General features: G+C 40.7%; 1 protein-coding gene across 1 annotated transcript in view; it reads left to right on the top strand.

The window, feature by feature from the left end:
- Positions 1–14405, top strand: part of LOC306918970 (rho GTPase-activating protein 27-like) — a 94750-nt gene extending 80345 nt beyond the window's left edge. Inside the window, exons 23-25 of the mRNA XM_079531809.1 lie at positions 4419–4553; positions 10721–10826; positions 11749–14405. Coding sequence (XP_079387935.1) covers positions 4419–4553; positions 10721–10826; positions 11749–11929 — 422 coding nt within the window. The 3' untranslated portion in view covers positions 11930–14405. The remainder of the gene's footprint in view (positions 1–4418; positions 4554–10720; positions 10827–11748) is intronic.
- The last annotated feature ends 8095 nt before the right edge of the window (positions 14406–22500 follow it).

Genomic DNA, 22500 nt, shown 5'->3' with positions numbered 1-22500 from the left:
GTAATGTCTTGATGTGGCTTATAGAGTAATGTCTTGATGTGGCTTATAGAGTAATGTCTTGATGTGGCTTATAGAGTAATGTCTTGATGTGGCTTATAGAGTAATGTCTTGATATGGCTTATAGAGTAATGTCTTGATGTGGCTTATAGAGTAATGTCTTGATATGGCTTATAGAGTAATGTCTTGATATGGCTTATAGAGTAATGTCTTGATGTGGCTTATAGAGTAATGTCTTGATATGGCTTATAGAGTAATGTCTTGATGTGGCTTATAGAGTAATGTCTTGATGTGGCTTATAGAGTAATGTCTTGATGTGGCTTATAGAGTAATGTCTTGATGTGGCTTATAGAGTAATGTCTTGATGTGGCTTATAGAGTAATGTCTTGATGTGGCTTATAGAGTAATGTCTTGATGTGGCTTATAGAGTAATGTCTTGATGTGGCTTATAGAGTAATGTCTTGATATGGCTTATAGAGTAATGTCTTGATATGGCTTATAGAGTAATGTCTTGATGTGGCTTATAGAGTAATGTCTTGATACGGCTTATAGAGTAATGTCTTGATATGGCTTATAGAGTAATGTCTTGATGTGGCTTATAGAGTAATGTCTTGATATGGCTTATAGAGTAATGTCTTGATGTGGCTTATAGAGTAATGTCTTGATACGGCTTATAGAGTAATGTCTTGATATGGCTTATAGAGTAATGTCTTGATGTGGCTTATAGAGTAATGTCTTGATATGGCTTATAGAGTAATGTCTTGATATGGCTTATAGAGTAATGTCTTGATGTGGCTTATAGAGTAATGTCTTGATGTGGCTTATAGAGTAATGTCTTGATGTGGCTTATAGAGTAATGTCTTGATGTGGCTTATAGAGTAATGTCTTGATGTGGCTTATAGAGTAATGTCTTGATGTGGCTTATAGAGTAATGTCTTGATGTGGCTTATAGAGTAATGTCTTGATGTGGCTTATAGAGTAATGTCTTGATGTGGCTTATAGAGTAATGTCTTGATGTGGCTTATAGAGTAATGTCTTGATGTGGCTTATAGAGTAATGTCTTGATGTGGCTTATAGAGTAATGTCTTGATGTGGCTTATAGAGTAATGTCTTGATGTGGCTTATAGAGTAATGTCTTGATGTGGCTTATAGAGTAATGTCTTGATGTGGCTTATAGAGTAATGTCTTGATGTGGCTTATAGAGTAATGTCTTGATGTGGCTTATAGAGTAATGTCTTGATGTGGCTTATAGAGTAATGTCTTGATGTGGCTTATAGAGTAATGTCTTGATGTGGCTTATAGAGTAATGTCTTGATGTGGCTTATAGAGTAATGTCTTGATGTGGCTTATAGAGTAATGTCTTGATGTGGCTTATAGAGTAATGTCTTGATGTGGCTTATAGAGTAATGTCTTGATGTGGCTTATAGAGTAATGTCTTGATGTGGCTTATAGAGTAATGTCTTGATGTGGCTTATAGAGTAATGTCTTGATGTGGCTTATAGAGTAATGTCTTGATGTGGCTTATAGAGTAATGTCTTGATGTGGCTTATAGAGTAATGTCTTGATGTGGCTTATAGAGTAATGTCTTGATGTGGCTTATAGAGTAATGTCTTGATGTGGCTTATAGAGTAATGTCTTGATGTGGCTTATAGAGTAATGTCTTGATGTGGCTTATAGAGTAATGTCTTGATGTGGCTTATAGAGTAATGTCTTGATGTGGCTTATAGAGTAATGTCTTGATGTGGCTTATAGAGTAATGTCTTGATACGGCCTATAGAGTAATGTCTTGATGTGGCTTATAGAGTAATGTCTTGATATGGCTTATAGAGTAATGTCTTGATGTGGCTTATAGAGTAATGTCTTGATATGGCTTATAGAGTAATGTCTTGATATGGCTTATAGAGTAATGTCTTGATATGGCTTATAGAGTAATGTCTTGATGTGGCTTATAGAGTAATGTCTTGATACGGCTTATAGAGTAATGTCTTGATATGGCTTATAGAGTAATGTCTTGATATGGCTTATAGAGTAATGTCTTGATATGGCTTATAGAGTAATGTCTTGATGTGGCTTATAGAGTAATGTCTTGATATGGCTTATAGAGTAATGTCTTGATGTGGCTTATAGAGTAATGTCTTGATGTGGCTTATAGAGTAATGTCTTGATATGGCTTATAGAGTAATGTCTTGATGTGGCTTATAGAGTAATGTCTTGATGTGGCTTATAGAGTAATGTCTTGATGTGGCTTATAGAGTAATGTCTTGATGTGGCTTATAGAGTAATGTCTTGATATGGCTTATAGAGTAATGTCTTGATGTGGCTTATAGAGTAATGTCTTGATGTGGCTTATAGAGTAATGTCTTGATGTGGCTTATAGAGTAATGTCTGGCAGAGAAACAGCGAGTTGAGAAAACATGCTTGAAAGGTTCACTTCTGTGGTCTCTAACATTACACCTAGCTACATGTTTAAGCATTTATTTCACATTTACATGTCTTCTGTGGACTCTAACATTACACCTAGCTACATGTTTAAGCATTTATTTCACATTTACATGTCTTCTGTGGACTCTAACATTACACCTAGCTACATGTTTAAGCATTTATTTCATATTTACATGTCTTCTGTGGACTCTAACATTACACCCAGCTACATGTTTAAGCATTTATTTCATATTTACATGTCTTCTGTGGACTCTAACATTACACCTAGCTACATGTTTAAGCATTTATTTACATGTCTTCTGTGGTCTCTAACATTACACCTAGCTACATGTTTAAGCATTTATTTACATGTCTTCTGTGGTCTCTAACATTACACCCAGCTACATGTTTAAGCATTTATTTCATATTTACATGTCTTCTGTGGTCTCTAACATTACACCTAGCTACATGTTTAAGCATTTATTTCACATTTACATGTCTTCTGTGGACTCTAACATTACACCTAGCTACATGTTTAAGCATTTATTTCATATTTACATGTCTTCTGTGGACTCTAACATTACACCCAGCTACATGTTTAAGCATTTATTTCATATTTACATGTCTTCTGTGGACTCTAACATTACACCTAGCTACATGTTTAAGCATTTATTTACATGTCTTCTGTGGTCTCTAACATTACACCTAGCTACATGTTTAAGCATTTATTTACATGTCTTCTGTGGTCTCTAACATTACACCTAGCTACATGTTTAAGCATTTATTTACATGTCTTCTGTGGTCTCTAACATTACACCTAGCTACATGTTTAAGCATTTATTTCATATTTACATGTCTTCTGTGGTCTCTAACATTACACCCAGCTACATGTTTAAGCATTTATTTCATATTTACATGTCTTCTGTGGTCTCTAACATTACACCTAGCTACATGTTTAAGCATTTATTTCACATTTACATGTCTTCTGTGGACTCTAACATTACACCTAGCTACATGTTTAAGCATTTATTTCATATTTACATGTCTTCTGTGGACTCTACACCTAGCTACATGTTTAAGCATTTATTTCATATTTACATGTCTTCTGTGGTCTCTAACATTACGCCTAGCTACATGTTTAAGCATTTATTTCATATTTACATGTCTTCTGTGGACTCTAACATTACACCTAGCTACATGTTTAAGCATTTATTTCATATTTACATGTCTTCTGTGGACTCTAACATTACACCTAGCTACATGTTTAAGCATTTATTTCATATTTACATGTCTTCTGTGGACTCTAACATTACACCTAGCTACATGTTTAAGCATTTATTTCATATTTACATGTCTTCTGTGGACTCTAACATTACACCTAGCTACATGTTTAAGCATTTATTTCATATTTACATGTCTTCTGTGGTCTCTAACATTACACCTAGCTACATGTTTAAGCATTTATTTCATATTTACATGTCTTCTGTGGACTCTAACATTACACCTAGCTACATGTTTAAGCATTTATTTCATATTTACATGTCTTCTGTGGACTCTAACATTACACCTAGCTACATGTTTAAGCATTTATTTCATATTTACATGTCTTCTGTGGACTCTAACATTACACCTAGCTACATGTTTAAGCATTTATTTCATATTTACATGTCTTCTGTGGACTCTAACATTACACCTAGCTACATGTTTAAGCATTTATTTCATATTTACATGTCGATTTCAGCTCTGACATTTATTTCAGACATGCTCTAGTATGTGAAGAGTCTGCCTGCTGGAGGTTTGATGGCTGTGTGTGTGTGTGTGTGTGTGTGTGTGTGTGTGTGTGTGTGTGTGTGTGTGTGTGTGTGTGTGTGTGTGTGTGTGTGTGTGTGTGTGTGTGTGTGTGTGTGTGTGTGTGTGTGTGTGTGTGTGTGTGTGTGTGTGTCTCTCTCTCTCTCTCTCTCTCTCTCTCTCTCTCTCTCTCTCTCTCTCTCTCTCTCTAGAGGATGACCTGAACCTAGATGACGGTCAGTGGGATGAGGTCCACGTCATCACCGGAGCTCTGAAGCTGTTTCTCAGAGAACTCCCAGAACCGTTGTTCCCTTTCAGCGCCTTCCACAAGTTCATCACCGCTATACGTAATGTCCCTTTAAATGTTTACACACACACACACACACACACTGAACCTCTGTGCCATTTTTGAGGTTTTTGATTTTTTTTTCATAAATGGATGCTACTGAACACCCTTTATGTCTGTGTGTTGTTATGATGCTACTGAACACCCTTTACGTCTGTGTGTTGTTATGATGCTACTGAACACCCTTTACGTCTGTGTGTTGTTATGATGCTACTGAACACCCTTTACGTCTGTGTGTTGTTATGATGCTACTGAACACCCTTTACGTCTGTGTGTTGTTATGATGCTACTGAACACCCTTTACGTCTGTGTGTTGTTATGATGCTACTGAACACCCTTTATGTCTGTGTTGTTATGATGCTACTGAACACCCTTTACGTCTGTGTGTTGTTATGATGCTACTGAACACCCTTTACGTCTGTGTGTTGTTATGATGCTACTGAACACCCTTTACGTCTGTGTTGTTATGATGCTACTGAACACCCTTTACGTCTGTGTGTTATGATGCTACTGAACACCCTTTACGTCTGTGTGTTGTTATGATGCTACTGAACACCCTTTACGTCTGTGTGTTGTTATGATGCTACTGAACACCCTTTATGTCTGTGTGTTGTTATGATGCTACTGAACACCCTTTACGTCTGTGTGTTATGATGCTACTGAACACCCTTTATGTCTGTGTTGTTATGATGCTACTGAACACCCTTTACGTCTGTGTGTTGTTATGATGCTACTGAACACCCTTTACGTCTGTGTGTTGTTATGATGCTACTGAACACCCTTTATGTCTGTGTGTTGTTATGATGCTACTGAACACCCTTTACGTCTGTGTGTTGTTATGATGCTACTGAACACCCTTTACGTCTGTGTGTTGTTATGATGCTACTGAACACCCTTTACGTCTGTGTGTTGTTATGATGCTACTGAACACCCTTTACGTCTGTGTGTTGTTATGATGCTACTGAACACCCTTTACGTCTGTGTGTTGTTATGATGCTACTGAACACCCTTTACGTCTGTGTGTTGTTATGATGCTACTGAACACCCTTTACGTCTGTGTTGTTATGATGCTACTGAACACCCTTTACGTCTGTGTGTTGTTATGATGCTACTGAACACCCTTTGCGTCTGTGTGTTGTTATGATGCTACTGAACACCCTTTACGTCTGTGTGTTGTTATGATGCTACTGAACACCCTTTACGTCTGTGTGTTGTTATGATGCTACTGAACACCCTTTATGTCTGTGTGTTGTTATGATGCTACTGAACACCCTTTATGTCTGTGTTGTTATGATGCTACTGAACACCCTCTACGTCTGTGTGTTGTTATGATGCTACTGAACACCCTTTACGTCTGTGTGTTGTTATGATGCTACTGAACACCCTTTACGTCTGTGTGTTGTTATGATGCTACTGAACACCCTTTACGTCTGTGTGTTGTTATGATGCTACTGAACACCCTTTACGTCTGTGTGTTGTTATGATGCTACTGAACACCCTTTACGTATGTGTGTTGTTATGATGCTACTGAACACCCTTTATGTCTGTGTGTTGTTATGATGCTACTGAACACCCTTTACGTCTGTGTGTTGTTATGATGCTACTGAACACCCTTTATGTCTGTGTGTTGTTATGATGCTACTGAACACCCTTTATGTCTGTGTGTTGTTATGATGCTACTGAACACCCTTTACGTCTGTGTGTTGTTATGATGCTACTGAACACCCTTTACGTCTGTGTGTTGTTATGATGCTACTGAACACCCTTTACGTCTGTGTGTTGTTATGATGCTACTGAACACCCTTTACGTCTGTGTGTTGTTATGATGCTACTGAACACCCTTTATGTCTGTGTGTTGTTATGATGCTACTGAACACCCTTTACGTCTGTGTGTTGTTATGATGCTACTGAACACCCTTTATGTCTGTGTTGTTATGATGCTACTGAACACCCTTTATGTCTGTGTGTTGTTATGATGCTACTGAACACCCTTTACGTCTGTGTGTTGTTATGATGCTACTGAACACCCTTTATGTCTGTGTGTTGTTATGATGCTACTGAACACCCTTTATGTCTGTGTGTTGTTATGATGCTACTGAACACCCTTTACGTCTGTGTGTTATGATGCTACTGAACACCCTTTACGTCTGTGTGTTGTTATGATTCTACTGAACACCCTTTACGTCTGTGTGTTGTTATGATGCTACTGAACACCCTTTACGTCTGTGTGTTGTTATGATGCTACTGAACACCCTTTACGTCTGTGTGTTGTTATGATGCTACTGAACACCCTTTACGTCTGTGTGTTGTTATGATGCTACTGAACACCCTTTACGTATGTGTGTTGTTATGATGCTACTGAACACCCTTTACGTCTGTGTGTTGTTATGATGCTACTGAACACCCTTTATGTCTGTGTGTTGTTATGATGCTACTGAACACCCTTTATGTCTGTGTTGTTATGATGCTACTGAACACCCTTTACGTCTGTGTGTTATGATGCTACTGAACACCCTTTATGTCTGTGTTGTTATGATGCTACTGAACACCCTTTACGTCTGTGTGTTGTTATGATTCTACTGAACACCCTTTACGTCTGTGTGTTGTTATGATGCTACTGAACACCCTTTACGTCTGTGTGTTGTTATGATGCTACTGAACACCCTTTACGTCTGTGTGTTGTTATGATTCTACTGAACACCCTTTACGTCTGTGTGTTGTTATGATTCTACTGAACACCCTTTACGTCTGTGTGTTGTTATGATGCTACTGAACACCCTTTATGTCTGTGTTGTTATGATGCTACTGAACACCCTTTACGTCTGTGTGTTGTTATGATTCTACTGAACACCCTTTACGTCTGTGTGTTGTTATGATGCTACTGAACACCCTTTACGTCTGTGTGTTGTTATGATGCTACTGAACACCCTTTACGTCTGTGTGTTGTTATGATGCTACTGAACACCCTTTACGTCTGTGTGTTGTTATGATGCTACTGAACACCCTTTACGTATGTGTGTTGTTATGATGCTACTGAACACCCTTTACGTCTGTGTGTTGTTATGATGCTACTGAACACCCTTTACGTCTGTGTTGTTATGATGCTACTGAACACCCTTTATGTCTGTGTGTTGTTATGAACATATTGAACCAATGGAAAGTATCAAAAAGCGCTTCTGAAAGAACCTCTTAAAGGAGAAGTCCATACTAGAAGGCTTTCTTACCTTTATTTGTAGTTGTTACGTCCCCACCAAAGAGGTCCAGGTGTTATCTGTAGTTGTTACGTCCCCACCAAAGAGGTCCAGGTGTTATTTGTAGTTGTTACGTCCCCACCAAAGAGGTCCAGGTGTTATTTGTAGTTGTTACGTCCCCACCAAAGAGGTCCAGGTGTTATTTGTAGTTGTTACGTCCCCACCAAAGAGGTCCAGGTGTTATTTGTAGTTGTTACGTCCCCACCAAAGAGGTCCAGGTGTTATTTGTAGTTGTTACGTCCCCACCAAATAGGTCCAGGTGTTATCTGTAGTTGTTACGTCCCCACCAAAGAGGTCCAGGTGTTATTTGTAGTTGTTACGTCCCCACCAAAGAGGTCCAGGTGTTATTTGTAGTTGTTACGTCCCCACCAAAGAGGTCCAGGTGTTATTTGTAGTTGTTACGTCCCCACCAAAGAGGTCCAGGTGTTATTTGTAGTTGTTACGTCCCCACCAAAGAGGTCCAGGTGTTATTTGTAGTTGTTACGTCCCCACCAAAGAGGTCCAGGTGTTATTTGTAGTTGTTACGTCCCCACCAAAGAGGTCGATGTGTTATTTGTAGTTGTTACGTCCCCACCAAAGAGGTCCAGGTGTTATTTGTAGTTGTTACGTCCCCACCAAAGAGGTCCAGGTGTTGTTTGTAGTTGTTACGTCCCCACCAAAGAGGTCCAGGTGTTATTTGTAGTTGTTACGTCCCCACCAAAGAGGTCCAGGTGTTATTTGTAGTTGTTACGTCCCCACCAAAGAGGTCCAGGTGTTATTTGTAGTTGTTACGTCCCCACCAAAGAGGTCCAGGTGTTATTTGTAGTTGTTACGTCCCCACCAAAGAGGTCCAGGTGTTATTTGTAGTTGTTACGTCCCCACCAAAGAGGTCCAGGTGTTATTTGTAGTTGTTACGTCCCCACCAAAGAGGTCCAGGTGTTATTTGTAGTTGTTACGTCCCCACCAAAGAGGTCCAGGTGTTGTTTGTAGTTGTTACGTCCCCACCAAAGAGGTCCAGGTGTTATTTGTAGTTGTTACGTCCCCACCAAAGAGGTCCAGGTGTTGTTTGTAGTTGTTACGTCCCCACCAAAGAGGTCCAGGTGTTATTTGTAGTTGTTACGTCCCCACCAAAGAGGTACAGGTGTTATTTGTAGTTGTTACGTCCCCACCAAAGAGGTCCAGGTGTTATTTGTAGTTGTTACGTCCCCACCAAAGAGGTCCAGGTGTTATTTGTAGTTGTTACGTCCCCACCAGAGAGGTCCAGGTGTTATTTGTAGTTGTTACGTCCCCACCAAAGAGGTCCAGGTGTTATTTGTAGTTGTTACGTCCCCACCAAAGAGGTCCAGGTGTTATTTGTAGTTGTTACGTCCCCACTAAAGAGGTCCAGGTGTTGTTTGTAGTTGTTACGTCCCCACCAAAGAGGTCCAGGTGTTATTTGTAGTTGTTACGTCCCCACCAAAGAGGTCCAGGTGTTATTTGTAGTTGTTACGTCCCCACCAAAGAGGTCCAGGTGTTATTTGTAGTTGTTACGTCCCCACCAAAGAGGTCCAGGTGTTATTTGTAGTTGTTACGTCCCCACCAAAGAGGTCCAGGTGTTATTTGTAGTTGTTACGTCCCCACCAAAGAGGTCCAGGTGTTATTTGTAGTTGTTACGTCCCCACCAAAGAGGTCCAGGTGTTATTTGTAGTTGTTACGTCCCCACCAAAGAGGTCCAGGTGTTATTTGTAGTTGTTACGTCCCCACCAAAGAGGTCCAGGTGTTATCTGTAGTTGTTACGTCCCCACCAAAGAGGTCCAGGTGTTATTTGTAGTTGTTACGTCCCCACCAAAGAGGTCCAGGTGTTATTTGTAGTTGTTACGTCCCCACCAAAGAGGTCCAGGTGTTATTTGTAGTTGTTACGTCCCCAAGAAAGAGGTCCAGGTGTTATTTTGTGCAAAAGCACATAATTGGCTATTTCCCCTAATATAAGCCCTCAATGAATTGCATTGAATTGCATTGAATTGAATGGGGCTATGGGGTGTTCCATCGCTCAACAATCTAAATTCTTATCCTCTCTTCATAATGTAAATAGTATCCCAAGCAGCACACCCCATTGAGGGCTTATATTAGGGGAAATAGCCAATAATGCACTTTTGCACAAAATAACACCTGGACCTCTTTGTTGGGGACGTAACAACTACAAATAAAAGTAAGAAAGCCTTCTAGCGGAATTCTCCTCCATTTTATCCTCAAACTGTCAGTAGAAACACTTAACTCTAATTGATGTGAATCTGCACACAGGCGTTGATCATTACCTTATGCATGTCACTGCCAAGCTCTTTTCCAAATTGTATGCTGTTTATTAGCGTTTTACAGAGCACAAGCAGAGTTATTAATGTAATATTTAATGTATATGTGTGTATATATTTAACCCATTTTGGGCAGGAACCCTTTTTGGTGTTTTAAGCATTATGTTATACTTTAGCTATTGAAAAATAGCAGATCTACAAGCTCACCGAGTGCCGCGCTATGAACATGTAGGTCTGCTATTTTTGAAAAATCGTGAAAATGTGCCTCATATCTTTGAATGATATATTATTACAGAGACATTTTAACTCTAATCTTTGCTTCTGGGGGGGGGGGGGGGGGGGGGCGGAGGCATATTACATATCATTTTTGGGGTCCTTGACATGAAATATTGAGCACCACTGATATAGAAACATAAGGTTTTTCAGAAAACTGTCATGATTTAGAAGACATTTTTTAAATTTCGACATCAGGTTTAATTGGGTTAATGTATTTATATGTTCCAGAGCTCCCAGTGCACAAGCAGAGAGTTATTAATGTAATATTTAATGTATAGTGTGTATATATTTATATGTTAATGTATGTGTCTATATATGTTCCAGAGCTCCCAGAGTACATATTTAATGTATTTTTATGTGTATATATGTTCCAGAGCTCCCAGAGTACCAGCAGAGAGTTTCCTACATGAAGGATTTGGTCAGAACTCTTCCTCTCCCAAACTACAAGACCATGGAAGTCCTGTTTACACACCTGACCAAGTTAGTACGCACGCACGCACGCACGCACGCACGCACGCACGCACGCACGCGTGACCTATGTCTTCTATATTGTGTTCTGAAGGTCGGGCTGCTGTAATGTTAATATAATATAGACCTATGTCTTCTATTGTGTTCTGAAGGTCGGGCTGCTGTAATGTTAATATAGACCTATGTCTTCTATATTGTGTTCTGAAGGTCATAGGCTGCTGTAATGTTAATATAGACCTATGTCTTCTATATTGTGTTCTGAAGGTCATAGGCTGCTGTAATGTTAATATAGACCTATGTCTTCTATATTGTGTTCTGAAGGTCATAGGCTGCTGTAATGTTAATATAGACCTATGTCTTCTATTGTGTTCTGAAGGTCATAGGCTGCTGTAATGTTAATATAGACCTATGTCTTCTATTGTGTTCTGAAGGTCATAGGCTGCTGTACTGCCACTAGTGTTAATGTTATATTTTGTATTGTGTTCTCGGGCCGCTGTGCTGCTGCGCTGTGTGCCAATTATGCCCCCTCTCCTGTTGTGTTCTCTTTTCTGGTCTCTGCACCAGTGTGCGACGCACACTTGCGTGTGTGCCTGCACTGTTTAGTATTTACTAGTGATGCACCGAATATTCGGCCGCAGAAAATATTGGCAGACAATGGCTAAAAATGCATTTTCGGCCTATTCGGTTTCGGCCCGAATAGGCAGAAAATATATCACCGAATAGTGTATGCAATTAATGCATTCAAAAGAGCTGAATAAATGTTTTATGGACCCATAATAGTGATTATTATTTAAGTTAAGTTTTGCCATTGTGTGTGTGTGTGTGTGTGTGTGTGTGTGTGTGTGTGTGTGTGTGTGTGTGTGTGTGTGTGTGTGTGTGTGTGTGTGTGTGTGTTGTCTCCATGGTAACAGGTTGTTTATGTGTTGTGTTGTAGGGTCATCGCCCACGGAGACGCCAACAGGATGTCGGTCCAGAGCTGTGCCATCGTGTTCGGCCCCACGTTGCTCCGCCCCCAGACGGAGACGGCCAATCCCACGGTCCACATGGTGTTCCAGAACCAGATTGTTGAGCTGCTGCTCAACGAGTTCCTCACCGTCTTCTGTCACTCAAACTAGACCTGTCAATCAAACTAGAGCTGTCACTCAACGAGTTCCACACAGTCTTCTGTCCCTCACAGAACATTCAATAGTTCCACACAGTCTACTGTCCCTCACAGAACATTCAATAGTTCCACAGTCTTCTGTCCCTAACAGAACATTCAATAGTTCCACACAGTCTTCTGTCCCTCACAGAACATTCAATAGTTCCACACAGTCTACTGTCCCTCACAGAACATTCAATAGTTCCACAGTCTTCTGTCCCTAACAGAACATTAAATAGTTCCACACAGTCTACTGTCCCTCACAGAACATTCAATAGTACCACACAGTCTTCTGTCCCTCACAGCTGCCTACTGAAGCATGTGTCCCTAGCGATGACATCAGGGAACGGCAGTTTTCTACCTCTGGTTTGCTTCGAGGCAGGACTCCAGAGAAGAACAGAAGATATAACCTCATTATCAGCTCTGTAGCAGTGGCCGGAAAACTGGGTTCTTCTGGATCGGACTAGTGAAGAAACACGGGGAAGGTTGCCGTATATTAGATTAGTCTATGGGTGGACTAGTGTAGAAACACGGGGAAGGTTGCCGTATATTAGATTAGTCTATGGGTGGACTAGTGTAGAAACACGGGGAAGGTTGCCGTATATTAGATTAGTCGATGGGTGGACTAGTGAAGAAACACGGGGAAGGTTGCCGTATATTAGATCAGTCGATGGGTGGACTAGTGAAGAAACACGGGGAAGGTTGCCGTATATTAGATCAGTCGATGGGTGGCTCTTCCAAGACAGATTTCACGCTCTCATTAGAAGGCGGGTGTAAGTGCCATCCAACCGTTTCTCTAGTTTCTTTGAAAGTGTCCATGTCTCAGAGCCATAGAGTAGAATCGGCTCGACGGTCGTCCTAAATATTTTTACTTTTAACATCTTACTAAGCTGGGATGACCAGATCTTATGCATGTCATTGCAGGCTGACCAGACCATACCCTTCCTAGTTTGAAAGTCCTTTTGGGAAGAAGATATATATATGAACCCAAATACTTGTAGTCATCAACCCGTTTCAGAGGTGTTAAGTGTTTTTATAATGTGGTTATTGTTGGATTTGCATATGTTTACGTATTCAGTTTCCGTCTCCTTGAGATAAAGACCAACACAGTTGGAGGCCTGCAGAGAGACTGAAGGAGAGCCTGAGCGTATTCCAATGATTGACTGATAAGCACGATGTCATCAGCGGAGCTTAGAGGTTAGTTAGTAGCCCTTATCATTGATAGTATCAACTGACACACGAAGAACATAATCAACAACAATACTTAGAACCTAGTAGACCCACCTAGACCCAGACCCGTCTGTCACTCCACTTAGAACCTAGTAGATGCTAACCTGACTCCACCAGATGGTGGCAGTATTGAGTTCACCAGTTCCCTCCTCCTGCCTCCATCTGGTCTCTCTCAAGCAGAAACAATGAACCCGGAATCAGCGGGACAGAAATCTGATATCTCCATAATCATTTAGAGTTGTAGTCTTTAGTTAGGTTGTGTTTACATTATAAACATACATATGTTAGGTTGTGTTTACATGTTCGCTGTGGCAGCGCTTCAACACGTCAACTCAACGGCCGCCGGCCCGTACCGGGACAGTTTATGGTGTGATATCACCGTGGTAACGATACGATCCATATCGCCGTGGTAACGATACGATCCATATCGCCGTGGTAACTATACGATCCTTGCCTGTGCAGTTGAGGTTCAGGTTATCGGGGACCGCATGTAATTCAGACAGGGCACTAGTCCGACATGCGTCCGCATGTCTGCTCCCGTGCTTGCGGTTATGGTTAGGTTAGGAGACGAGGTGGGGCGGTTATGGTTAGGTTAGGGATGTCTGGGATGTTGGGATATTGTACCGTTGTGATATGTTGGCATGAACGTGTTCTATGAAATATAAATATCGGATCGGGGAAGTCGTTATCGGCAGATACTCCAAATTAAATGATCGTAATCGGATTGGGAGCAAAACAACATGATTGGGACATAATATGATATCCTTACCTGTGTAATCATAATATGTGTTTATTTCTGTATTTTACGTACTTTTGGAGATCAGTGGGCATTTGTCAGTCCAGATGTTTTATAAATCTACGTTTTTTTTGTCCTCCAGTCAGTCCAGATGTTTTATAAATCTATTGTCCTCCAGTCAGTCCAGATGTTTTATAAATCTATTGTCCTCCAGTCAGTCCAGATGTTTTATAAATCTATTTTATGTCAGAATGTTGCAGCTTTATTTTTGTAATCTGAATTTAACACTGGAGTCTAGTTTTAATTAATACGAGAATAGCTTTGAAAACTAAAGTTATATATTTTTTAATCGAATTGTGACCCTGAATCGAATCATAATCTGAATAGAATCTATAGATATCAGAATATTCACAGCCCTGTACTGCTCAGCACAGCGAAACACCAGATCTATATATATATATACTGACAATTTATCAACAAATAAAAACTAGACTAAAATGTCAGGGAGGGACTAGTGGAGAAGAGATCCAGTAGAACTAAATGTCAGGGAGGGTCGAGGGACTAGTGGAGAAGAGATCCAGTAGAACTAAATGTCAGGGAGGGACTAGTGGAGAAGAGATCCAGTAGAACTAAATGTTAGGGAGGGACTAGTGGAGAAGAGATCCAGTAGAACTAAATGTCAGGGAGGGACTAGTGGAGAAGAGATCCAGTAGAACTAAATGTCAGGGAGGGACTAGTGGAGAAGAGATCCAGTAGAACTAAATGTTAGGGAGGGACTAGTGGAGAAGAGATCCAGTAGAACTACATGTTAGGGAGGGACTAGTGGAGAAGAGATCCAGTAGAACTAAATGTTAGGGAGGGACTAGTGGAGAAGAGATCCAGTAGAATTAAATGTTAGGGAGGGACTAGTGGAGAAGAGATCCAGTAGAACTACATGTTAGGGAGGGACTAGTGGAGAAGAGATCCAGTAGAACTAAATGTTAGGGAGGGACTAGTGGAGAAGAGATCCAGTAGAACTACATGTTAGGGAGGGACTAGTGGAGAAGAGATCCAGTATTACTAAATGTTAGGGAGGGACTAGTGGAGAAGAGATCCAGTAGAACTAAATGTCAGGGAGGGTCGAGGGACTAGTGGAGAAGAGATCCAGTAGAACTAAAAGTTAGGGAGGGACTAGTGGAGAAGAGATCCAGTAGAACTAAATGTCAGGGAGGGACTAGTGGAGAAGAGATCCAGTAGAACTAAATGTCAGGGAGGGACTAGTGGAGAAGAGATCCATTAGAACTAAATGTTAGGGAGGGACTAGTGGAGAAGAGATCCAGTAGAACTACATGTTAGGGAGGGACTAGTGGAGAAGAGATCCAGTAGAACTACATGTCAGGGAGGGACTAGTGGAGAAGAGATCCAGTAGAACTAAATGTTAGGGAGGGACTAGTGGAGAAGAGATCCAGTAGAACTAAATGTTAGGGAGGGACTAGTGGAGAAGAGATCCAGTAGAACTAAATGTTAGGGAGGGACTAGTGGAGAAGAGATCCAGTAGAACTAAAAGACAAGTCATTTTTTATCCGGGTGTTACATTCCAAAAATAGCCGATCTATAAGCCCGGAAAATATGATTTAAATTAAATGTCTGAATGTCTCCTTCAAGGAATTACTTGTATCTGAATATGTGTCCTAAGTGGCAAGGAAAGGAAATGAGGAAAGGAAACGACACAAGGATGGACATTTGTGTATTGGGATCTGGCTCATGAAATATAGTGAATACTAGGAAATATTGGGGAATACTATGAAATATACAGTATCGTCTCTAGTGAATAACTAAACACTAGGAAACATATATTAAACACTAGGAAACAGCATAGGAAACATGCTAGGAAATCTAGTAAACATGCTAGGAAACAGCGTAGGAAGCATGCTAGGAAACAGCGTAGGAAGCATGCTAGGAAACAGCGTAGGAAGCATGCTAGGAAACATTGTAGGAAACACTAATGAAGCATTTAGAACAAACCACTGCCTTGTGTTTATTTTATATTTTCACTTTTTAAAAGTTAAATGTTTTATAATTTGTACTGTTTTTATTATTTTTCATTGTTGGCGACGGGAATTATTTCTTTCTTAGAAACAGAATATCAATAGAGGCTATGCACATGACATCATCTGATTGACAGCCCACACATCCAATCAGAAAAGTCCTATCTGATTGTATTAACCCATTTAGGCCTGATGTCGAAATAAAAAAAACGTTCGCTCTGAAAGAACATATATATTCAAAGATTTGTGCCGCATTTTTACAACATTGCAGCTGTACGAAAAGCTATCTATCTCCTTCTCCAGTGGGAAAGTGATGCATGTGCATTCGCTCTATTGACTTTATGAAACAAATGCTCTATTGACTTTATGAAACAAATGCTCTATTGACTTTATGAAACAAATGCTCTATTGACTTTATGAAACAAATGCTCTATTGACTTTATGAAACGCTCTATTGACTTTATGAAATGCTCTATTGACTTTATGAAACGCTCTATTGACTTTATGAAACACTTTTGGCTTTATGAAACGCTCTATTGACTTTATGAAACACTTTTGACTTTATGAAACGCTCTATTGACTTTATGAAACGCTCTATTGACAAGAGTTTATGAAATGTAAAATGTCTTGTTTCTCTACAAGGTTATAAGAACAATATTTTATATAGTTTTATATTTCTATGTGGCTTAATGCCCAAATAAGGTTATTAAGAACAATATAAGAACAATATGATGTGGCTTAAAGCCCCGATAAGGTTATTAAGAACAATATGATGTGGCTTAAAGCCCCGATAAGGATATTAAGAACAATATGATGTGGCTTAAAGCCCCGATAAGGATACAATAATGGTATTATACAGTTTGTTTCTATAAAGATAAAAAAGAACAATATTTTAAGATATATCATGAAAGCAAAAGGGATTATTCTAATAATGACACTGTACATAAGAGGCTATTTTACTGTTCTTTTATTAAACAATAAATTAGATCCTTTCTGTGGACATTGTGTCTTTGATGTTGTCCTTTCTGTGGACATTGTGTCTTTGATGTTGTCCTTTCTGTGGACATTGTGTCTTTGATGTTGTCCTTTCTGTGGACATTGTGTCTTTAATGTTGTCCTTTCTGTGGACATTGTGTCTTTAATGTTGTCCTTTCTGTGGACATTGTGTCTTTGATGTTGTCCTTTCTGTGGACATTGTGTCTTTGATGTTGTCCTTTCTGTGGACATTGTGGTCCTCATTCACAACGGCGTTTACGCTCATAAAGTGACGTTACGTGAGCGGAGCGTGAGCGGACAGGCATTTACGTGGATTCCCACATTACGTGGGAATTCATGAACTTGAACGTGAACTTGACGCTGACGTTGGTTGGTCGGAAATTCCGCTAAAAGCTGCGCCATCTCTCATGGTCGTGTACGGCTTGCGTAGATTTATTAAGAAGGCTTTAGTCTTCATGCTGAATCAATTAAAAGTCCCCAAACCTCAGATAAAATATGTAGGCATGTGTCCCCAACAAAAAATGATAGCCTATATAAAAGCCAAGTATCACTTGTATGCCTATATGCATGCATTCTAGAGGCAAGTTAGCCTAGAGTCCCATACAGAAACTGCCCCCGAGTCCAACACCTTTTTATTTATTTATTAGGATATTTCTAGCATGCATGATTGGGGCTGCTCACTCGGCAGCCTTCTACTCGCAGTGCAACGCGTTGTGAGCTTGTAGATCGGCTCTCACAGACTTGCGCTGCATGTTAAAAAACAACCTCACAATTATAATAAGAACATACACTTATCTGCATTCTGCACTGTACGAATCCAACGTTGTTTAGTGTAGTAATGTCTGCAGTATATAGGCCTATTTAAATTGTTTCGTTATGGAGCTCCTTTGAGTCAGTCTGACTGTCGGTGTGTGTGTGTTGGGGGGGGGGGGGGGGGATTAGCCCTATATAAAAAATAGAAGACCACATTAGCCTATTTGAATGAATGGCATCAGCGTGTTTGAAAGTCGGCCAGTCATATTGTTGCGAGACGTCAACAAGGGGTAAGTTCAGTGTCTACGTGCAGGAGGAAGGAATGTCCAGGACGAGGAATAACACAATTACAAAATCAGAATCAACACCACAATTGAATAATCAGTTACAAAACTTCATCACCTCACAGGCTACTTTCTGGTTCTTCAGTCCTTTTAAAAAGGCATCCGTAGCCAGCTGGTCTTGCAAGTTCAGGTCTGTTCCAGGATAAGCCAGGCTCACAAGGCGTACCACCTCCTCAGCAAACTCTGCAGAAGATTCCTTTTCCTGACGCAGTTCTCCCAGCTTCCTGCGGACAGTGGTAGGGGGGTCTTTTACTCGTTGTGTGAGGTGTTCTTTAAGGAGGGTATAATCTTCACGGACGTGTTCTGGCAACAATTACAATTTACAATTTAGGCATTTAGCAGACGCTCTTAATCCAGAACGACTTACATGAAGCAAGAACAAAAAGCATGGGAATACATCACATATGTAAAATGCATTTATCGCGAAACATGCGTAAGCTAAGAACGTGACTAGAACATATCTATATAATGACACTATACATATAAACTAAAACTAGAACATATCTATATAATGACACTATACATATAAACTATACATATATGGTATACTATGCTGTACATATATACTATGAAGTGCTATGACTACATACAATGTACTTATTGTGCTGTCTACATGACATGCTATAAGTCTGTTTCAAATGCTATATAAGTCTAAGAAGTGCTGTCTAAGGGGGGTAGGGTAAGTGCTATGGGCCATGATGGAGTCTGAAAAGGTGGGTTTTCAGACTACGGCGGAAGATCGGGAGTGATGCTGCAGTTCTGATTGCAACGGGAAGTGCATTCCACAGTTTTGGGGCCAGAAGGGAGAAGAGTTTGGGACGTGTGGAGCGTTGTCCCGGCGTTTTTAGTGAGGGTACTTCCAGCTTCCCTGCGTTGGCTGATCTGAGTGCGCGGGAGGGTTTGTAGGGTTCAATCATGCTGGCAAGATATGGGGGAGCCATACCTTTGGTTGCTTTAAATGCCAACATCAGAGTTTTGTATTCTGTGCGGGCAGCGACCGGGAGCCAGTGCAGGGAGCGGAGCAGGGGGGAGACATAACGAATAGCAACTCCGCGAAGGCAGTCATGAAGTCCGTCAACCCGTTCTGCCCCAGTCCATCCATACTTGCGTGCATGACGCTCAAAGGGCAACAGAAATGCATCCCAGTCCTCTTTGCCATCATAGGTTGCCAGCTTGACTCTCGGAGATCCATGGGGTGCTTGTTGCCCCAGGGCACGTTGATGGGGTAGTTGTTGTTGCCCCAGGTCACGTCGATGCCCATTGTCACGCATGCCATATGATTCATGTGGGGCTGTGGCAGAACGTTGAGGCATTCGCTCATCTCTGCGTCGCACAGCTGGGTCATGTATGCTTGAGGTATTAGGAGGCCCTGCATTGCGTGACCTCTGCTGAATCACCTCTAATTCTGCTGCGAATGGGCCTATGCTGGGTGGTTCTGTAGTTGGTGCACCTTTCTCTGTCGTTCTGTTGAAGCTGTTGTGACTGGTGCTCCAATAATGATTTCAGCCACGCTGGTGGCCCCGGATCCGCTGGTGCTGCTGCAGCTCCCAAAACCTCGTCGTTGTTCATGTTTGGTTGGTCTTTTTTTTTCTTTTTTTTTTAACTGCAGTTTGCAATCACTTTATCCATTTCACAATAAGCATTTTGTTGATTCAATGTCCCTCAGTATTTTTCCAGCTTTTAGCAAGAGTTTTTGGCTGTAATTAGTCAAACTTTTTTTTACAGTGCAACGCAGTCTCTCTTTGAAGTTGTTGTTGCACAGTGTAACATTCCACAGGCTGACGTGAGTGAGCACGTTAGTTTGATAGCGTCGCATCTACTGTTAGCCACAAGCATGCAGTCTGTCAGTATTTGGCTGTACAGTTTGTTGCTTTGACTTCTTTTCAACGAATCCCTTTACCTTCGTCCTGCTGGACTGATGCATCCGACGTGACGATGCTGCTCTCCGGTCATAAATCTCTTCCTGACACGGAGGTCCCGATTCTGACACCAGTGTTGCGCGACGTCAACAAGGGATAACTTCAGTGTCTACGTGCAGGAGGAAGGAATGTCCAGGACGAGGAATAACACATTAACTTCTTTATGTATCAGAATGGCAGTAATTATTACAGGCTTTTCAGTGCGCTCTAGCTTCAGTGCAGAGGAACGTAGGTCCACACCAAAACCAGCAAGCGTCACAATCACAATGAATGAATCTGCCTCCATTTGCGTTGTGGTATTAATTTATAATAATGATGATCACATGCGGACTCCACACAGAATAGCCAACTCTTACCTGCAGCTGAGGAAACATACAACGTAGTTGGATCGGATGAAATATAGCGCTTAGTCCAAATCCCACAAGAAAAAAAAGAAAGAAAATATGTCCTGTGTCCATGCATGTCCATTTGCTTTCCAAATCCGACAGTGCAGGGCAGGGAATCAATCACCGCAGTAGACTAATCAATAGGGCCTTTTATCATTGCCGAGTTTTAATATAGCATTTGGTCGTGTGGTGAACAGTACAAATTAACTTCTTTCTCATTATGTGAAAGTAACTGTAGCATCAGTTAACTTATTAACGTTCTGTCATTTAACAAGGAGTGAAGCAATGTGTGCCAAGTTGGCAAGTTTCGTTTATTGCGAACGCAGTGATTGCGAACGCAGTGATTGCGAACGCAGTGAGCATTTACTATGAGACCCAGCAGATCACGTCTGTGTGTCTGTCTGTGTGTCTGTGTGTCTGTGTGTGTCACGCTGTAACACCACCCGCCCACCACCAGAGGGCGCAGCTGTATCACACACAAAAACACATGCACGCACACACACACACACACAAACAACTTAACTTAATAAAAAAAAACGTAACTTTATAAAAAACTTAAAAAGAAAAAACTTTAAAAAAAAACGTAACTTAAAAAAACTTAACTTAAAAAGAATCTAAAAAAAAAAAAAAAAAAAACCCTTAAAGTACGTAATTTATTCTAAATGTTGTTATTGCAATTTACGAGCTGCGTTCGCTTCCCGCGTTCGCGGGTCTTACTTGTAATTATATACATATAACTCGCGCTGTTTGCTTGAAGATCTGTCCGTGCAGACCCGCCTGTCAAAATTAACTGCTCTACAAGCTCATCGCGGCTGTTGTATATAATTTAAAACTTGGGAATCCTCTGTGCAGTCTATGATGACGTATTTCGATATTTCCTGTTGCCTTATATGGTCGTGGATGTTCCATCAAACCAGGCGACACCAGGCGAATCGCTTGGAAAAAATGCGGAAAGGATAAACTCGCCGATCCGCACAAATGAAGTGATTACACCTGGTTCCCTGAATAACACGGGTCTTAACCGTAGCGTGATCGGACGGATTTTCCGATATCTATACGCATGAACTTTACGCTTCCGTTACACTGTGGCGTATTTCTCCTTTGTGAATGAGGACCTGTGTCTTTAATGTTGTCCTTTCTGTGGACATTGTGTCTTTAATGTTGTCCTTTCTGTGGACATTGTGTCTTTTATGATGTCCTTTCTGTGGACATTGTGTCTCTGATGTTGTCCTTTCTGTGGACATTGTGTCTTTTATGATGTCCTTTCTGTGGACATTGTGTCTTTTATGATGTCCTTTCTGTGGACATTGTGTCTCTGATGTTGTCCTTTCTGTGGACATTGTGTCTTTTATGATGTCCTTTCTGTGGACATTGTGTCTTTAATGTTGTCCTTTCTGTGGACATTGTGTCTTTAATGTTGTCCTTTCTGTGGACATTGTGTCTTTAATGTTGTCCTTTCTGTGGACATTGTGTCTTTGATGTTGTCCTTTCTGTGGACATTGTGTCTTTTATGATGTCCTTTCTGTGGACATTGTGTCTTTAATGTTGTCCTTTCTGTGGACATTGTGTCTTTAATGTTGTCCTTTCTGTGGACATTGTGTCTTTAATGTTGTCCTTTCTGTGGACATTGTGTCTTTGATGTTGTCCTTTCTGTGGACATTGTGTCTTTTATGATGTCCTTTCTGTGGACATTGTGTCTTTAATGTTGTCCTTTCTGTGGACATAATGTCTTTGATGTTGTCCTTTCTGTGGACATTGTGTCTCTGATGTTGTCCTTTCTGTGGACATTGTGTCTTTAATGTTGTCCTTTCTGTGGACATTGTGTCTTTGATGTTGTCCTTTCTGTGGACATTGTGTCTTTTATGATGTCCTTTCTTTGGACATTGTGTCTTTAATGTTGTCCTTTCTGTGGACATTGTGTCTTTAATGTTGTCCTTTCTGTGGACATTGTGTCTTTGATGATGTCCTTTCTGTGGACATTGTGTCTTTGATGTTGTCCTTTCTGTGGACATTGTGTCTTTGATGTTGTCCTTTCTGTGGACATTGTGTCTCTGATGTTGTCCTTTCTGTGGACATTGTGTCTTTTATGATGTCCTTTCTTTGGACATTGTGTCTTTGATGTTGTCCTTTCTGTGGACATCGTGTCTTTTATGA

Source organism: Electrona antarctica (assembly GCF_951216825.1).
Source record: "Electrona antarctica genome assembly, contig: scaffold_110, whole genome shotgun sequence".
Lineage (NCBI taxonomy): Eukaryota > Metazoa > Chordata > Actinopteri > Myctophiformes > Myctophidae > Electrona > Electrona antarctica.
Note: the sequence above shows the minus strand (reverse complement) of the source record. Positions and strands in the feature narration are given on the sequence as shown.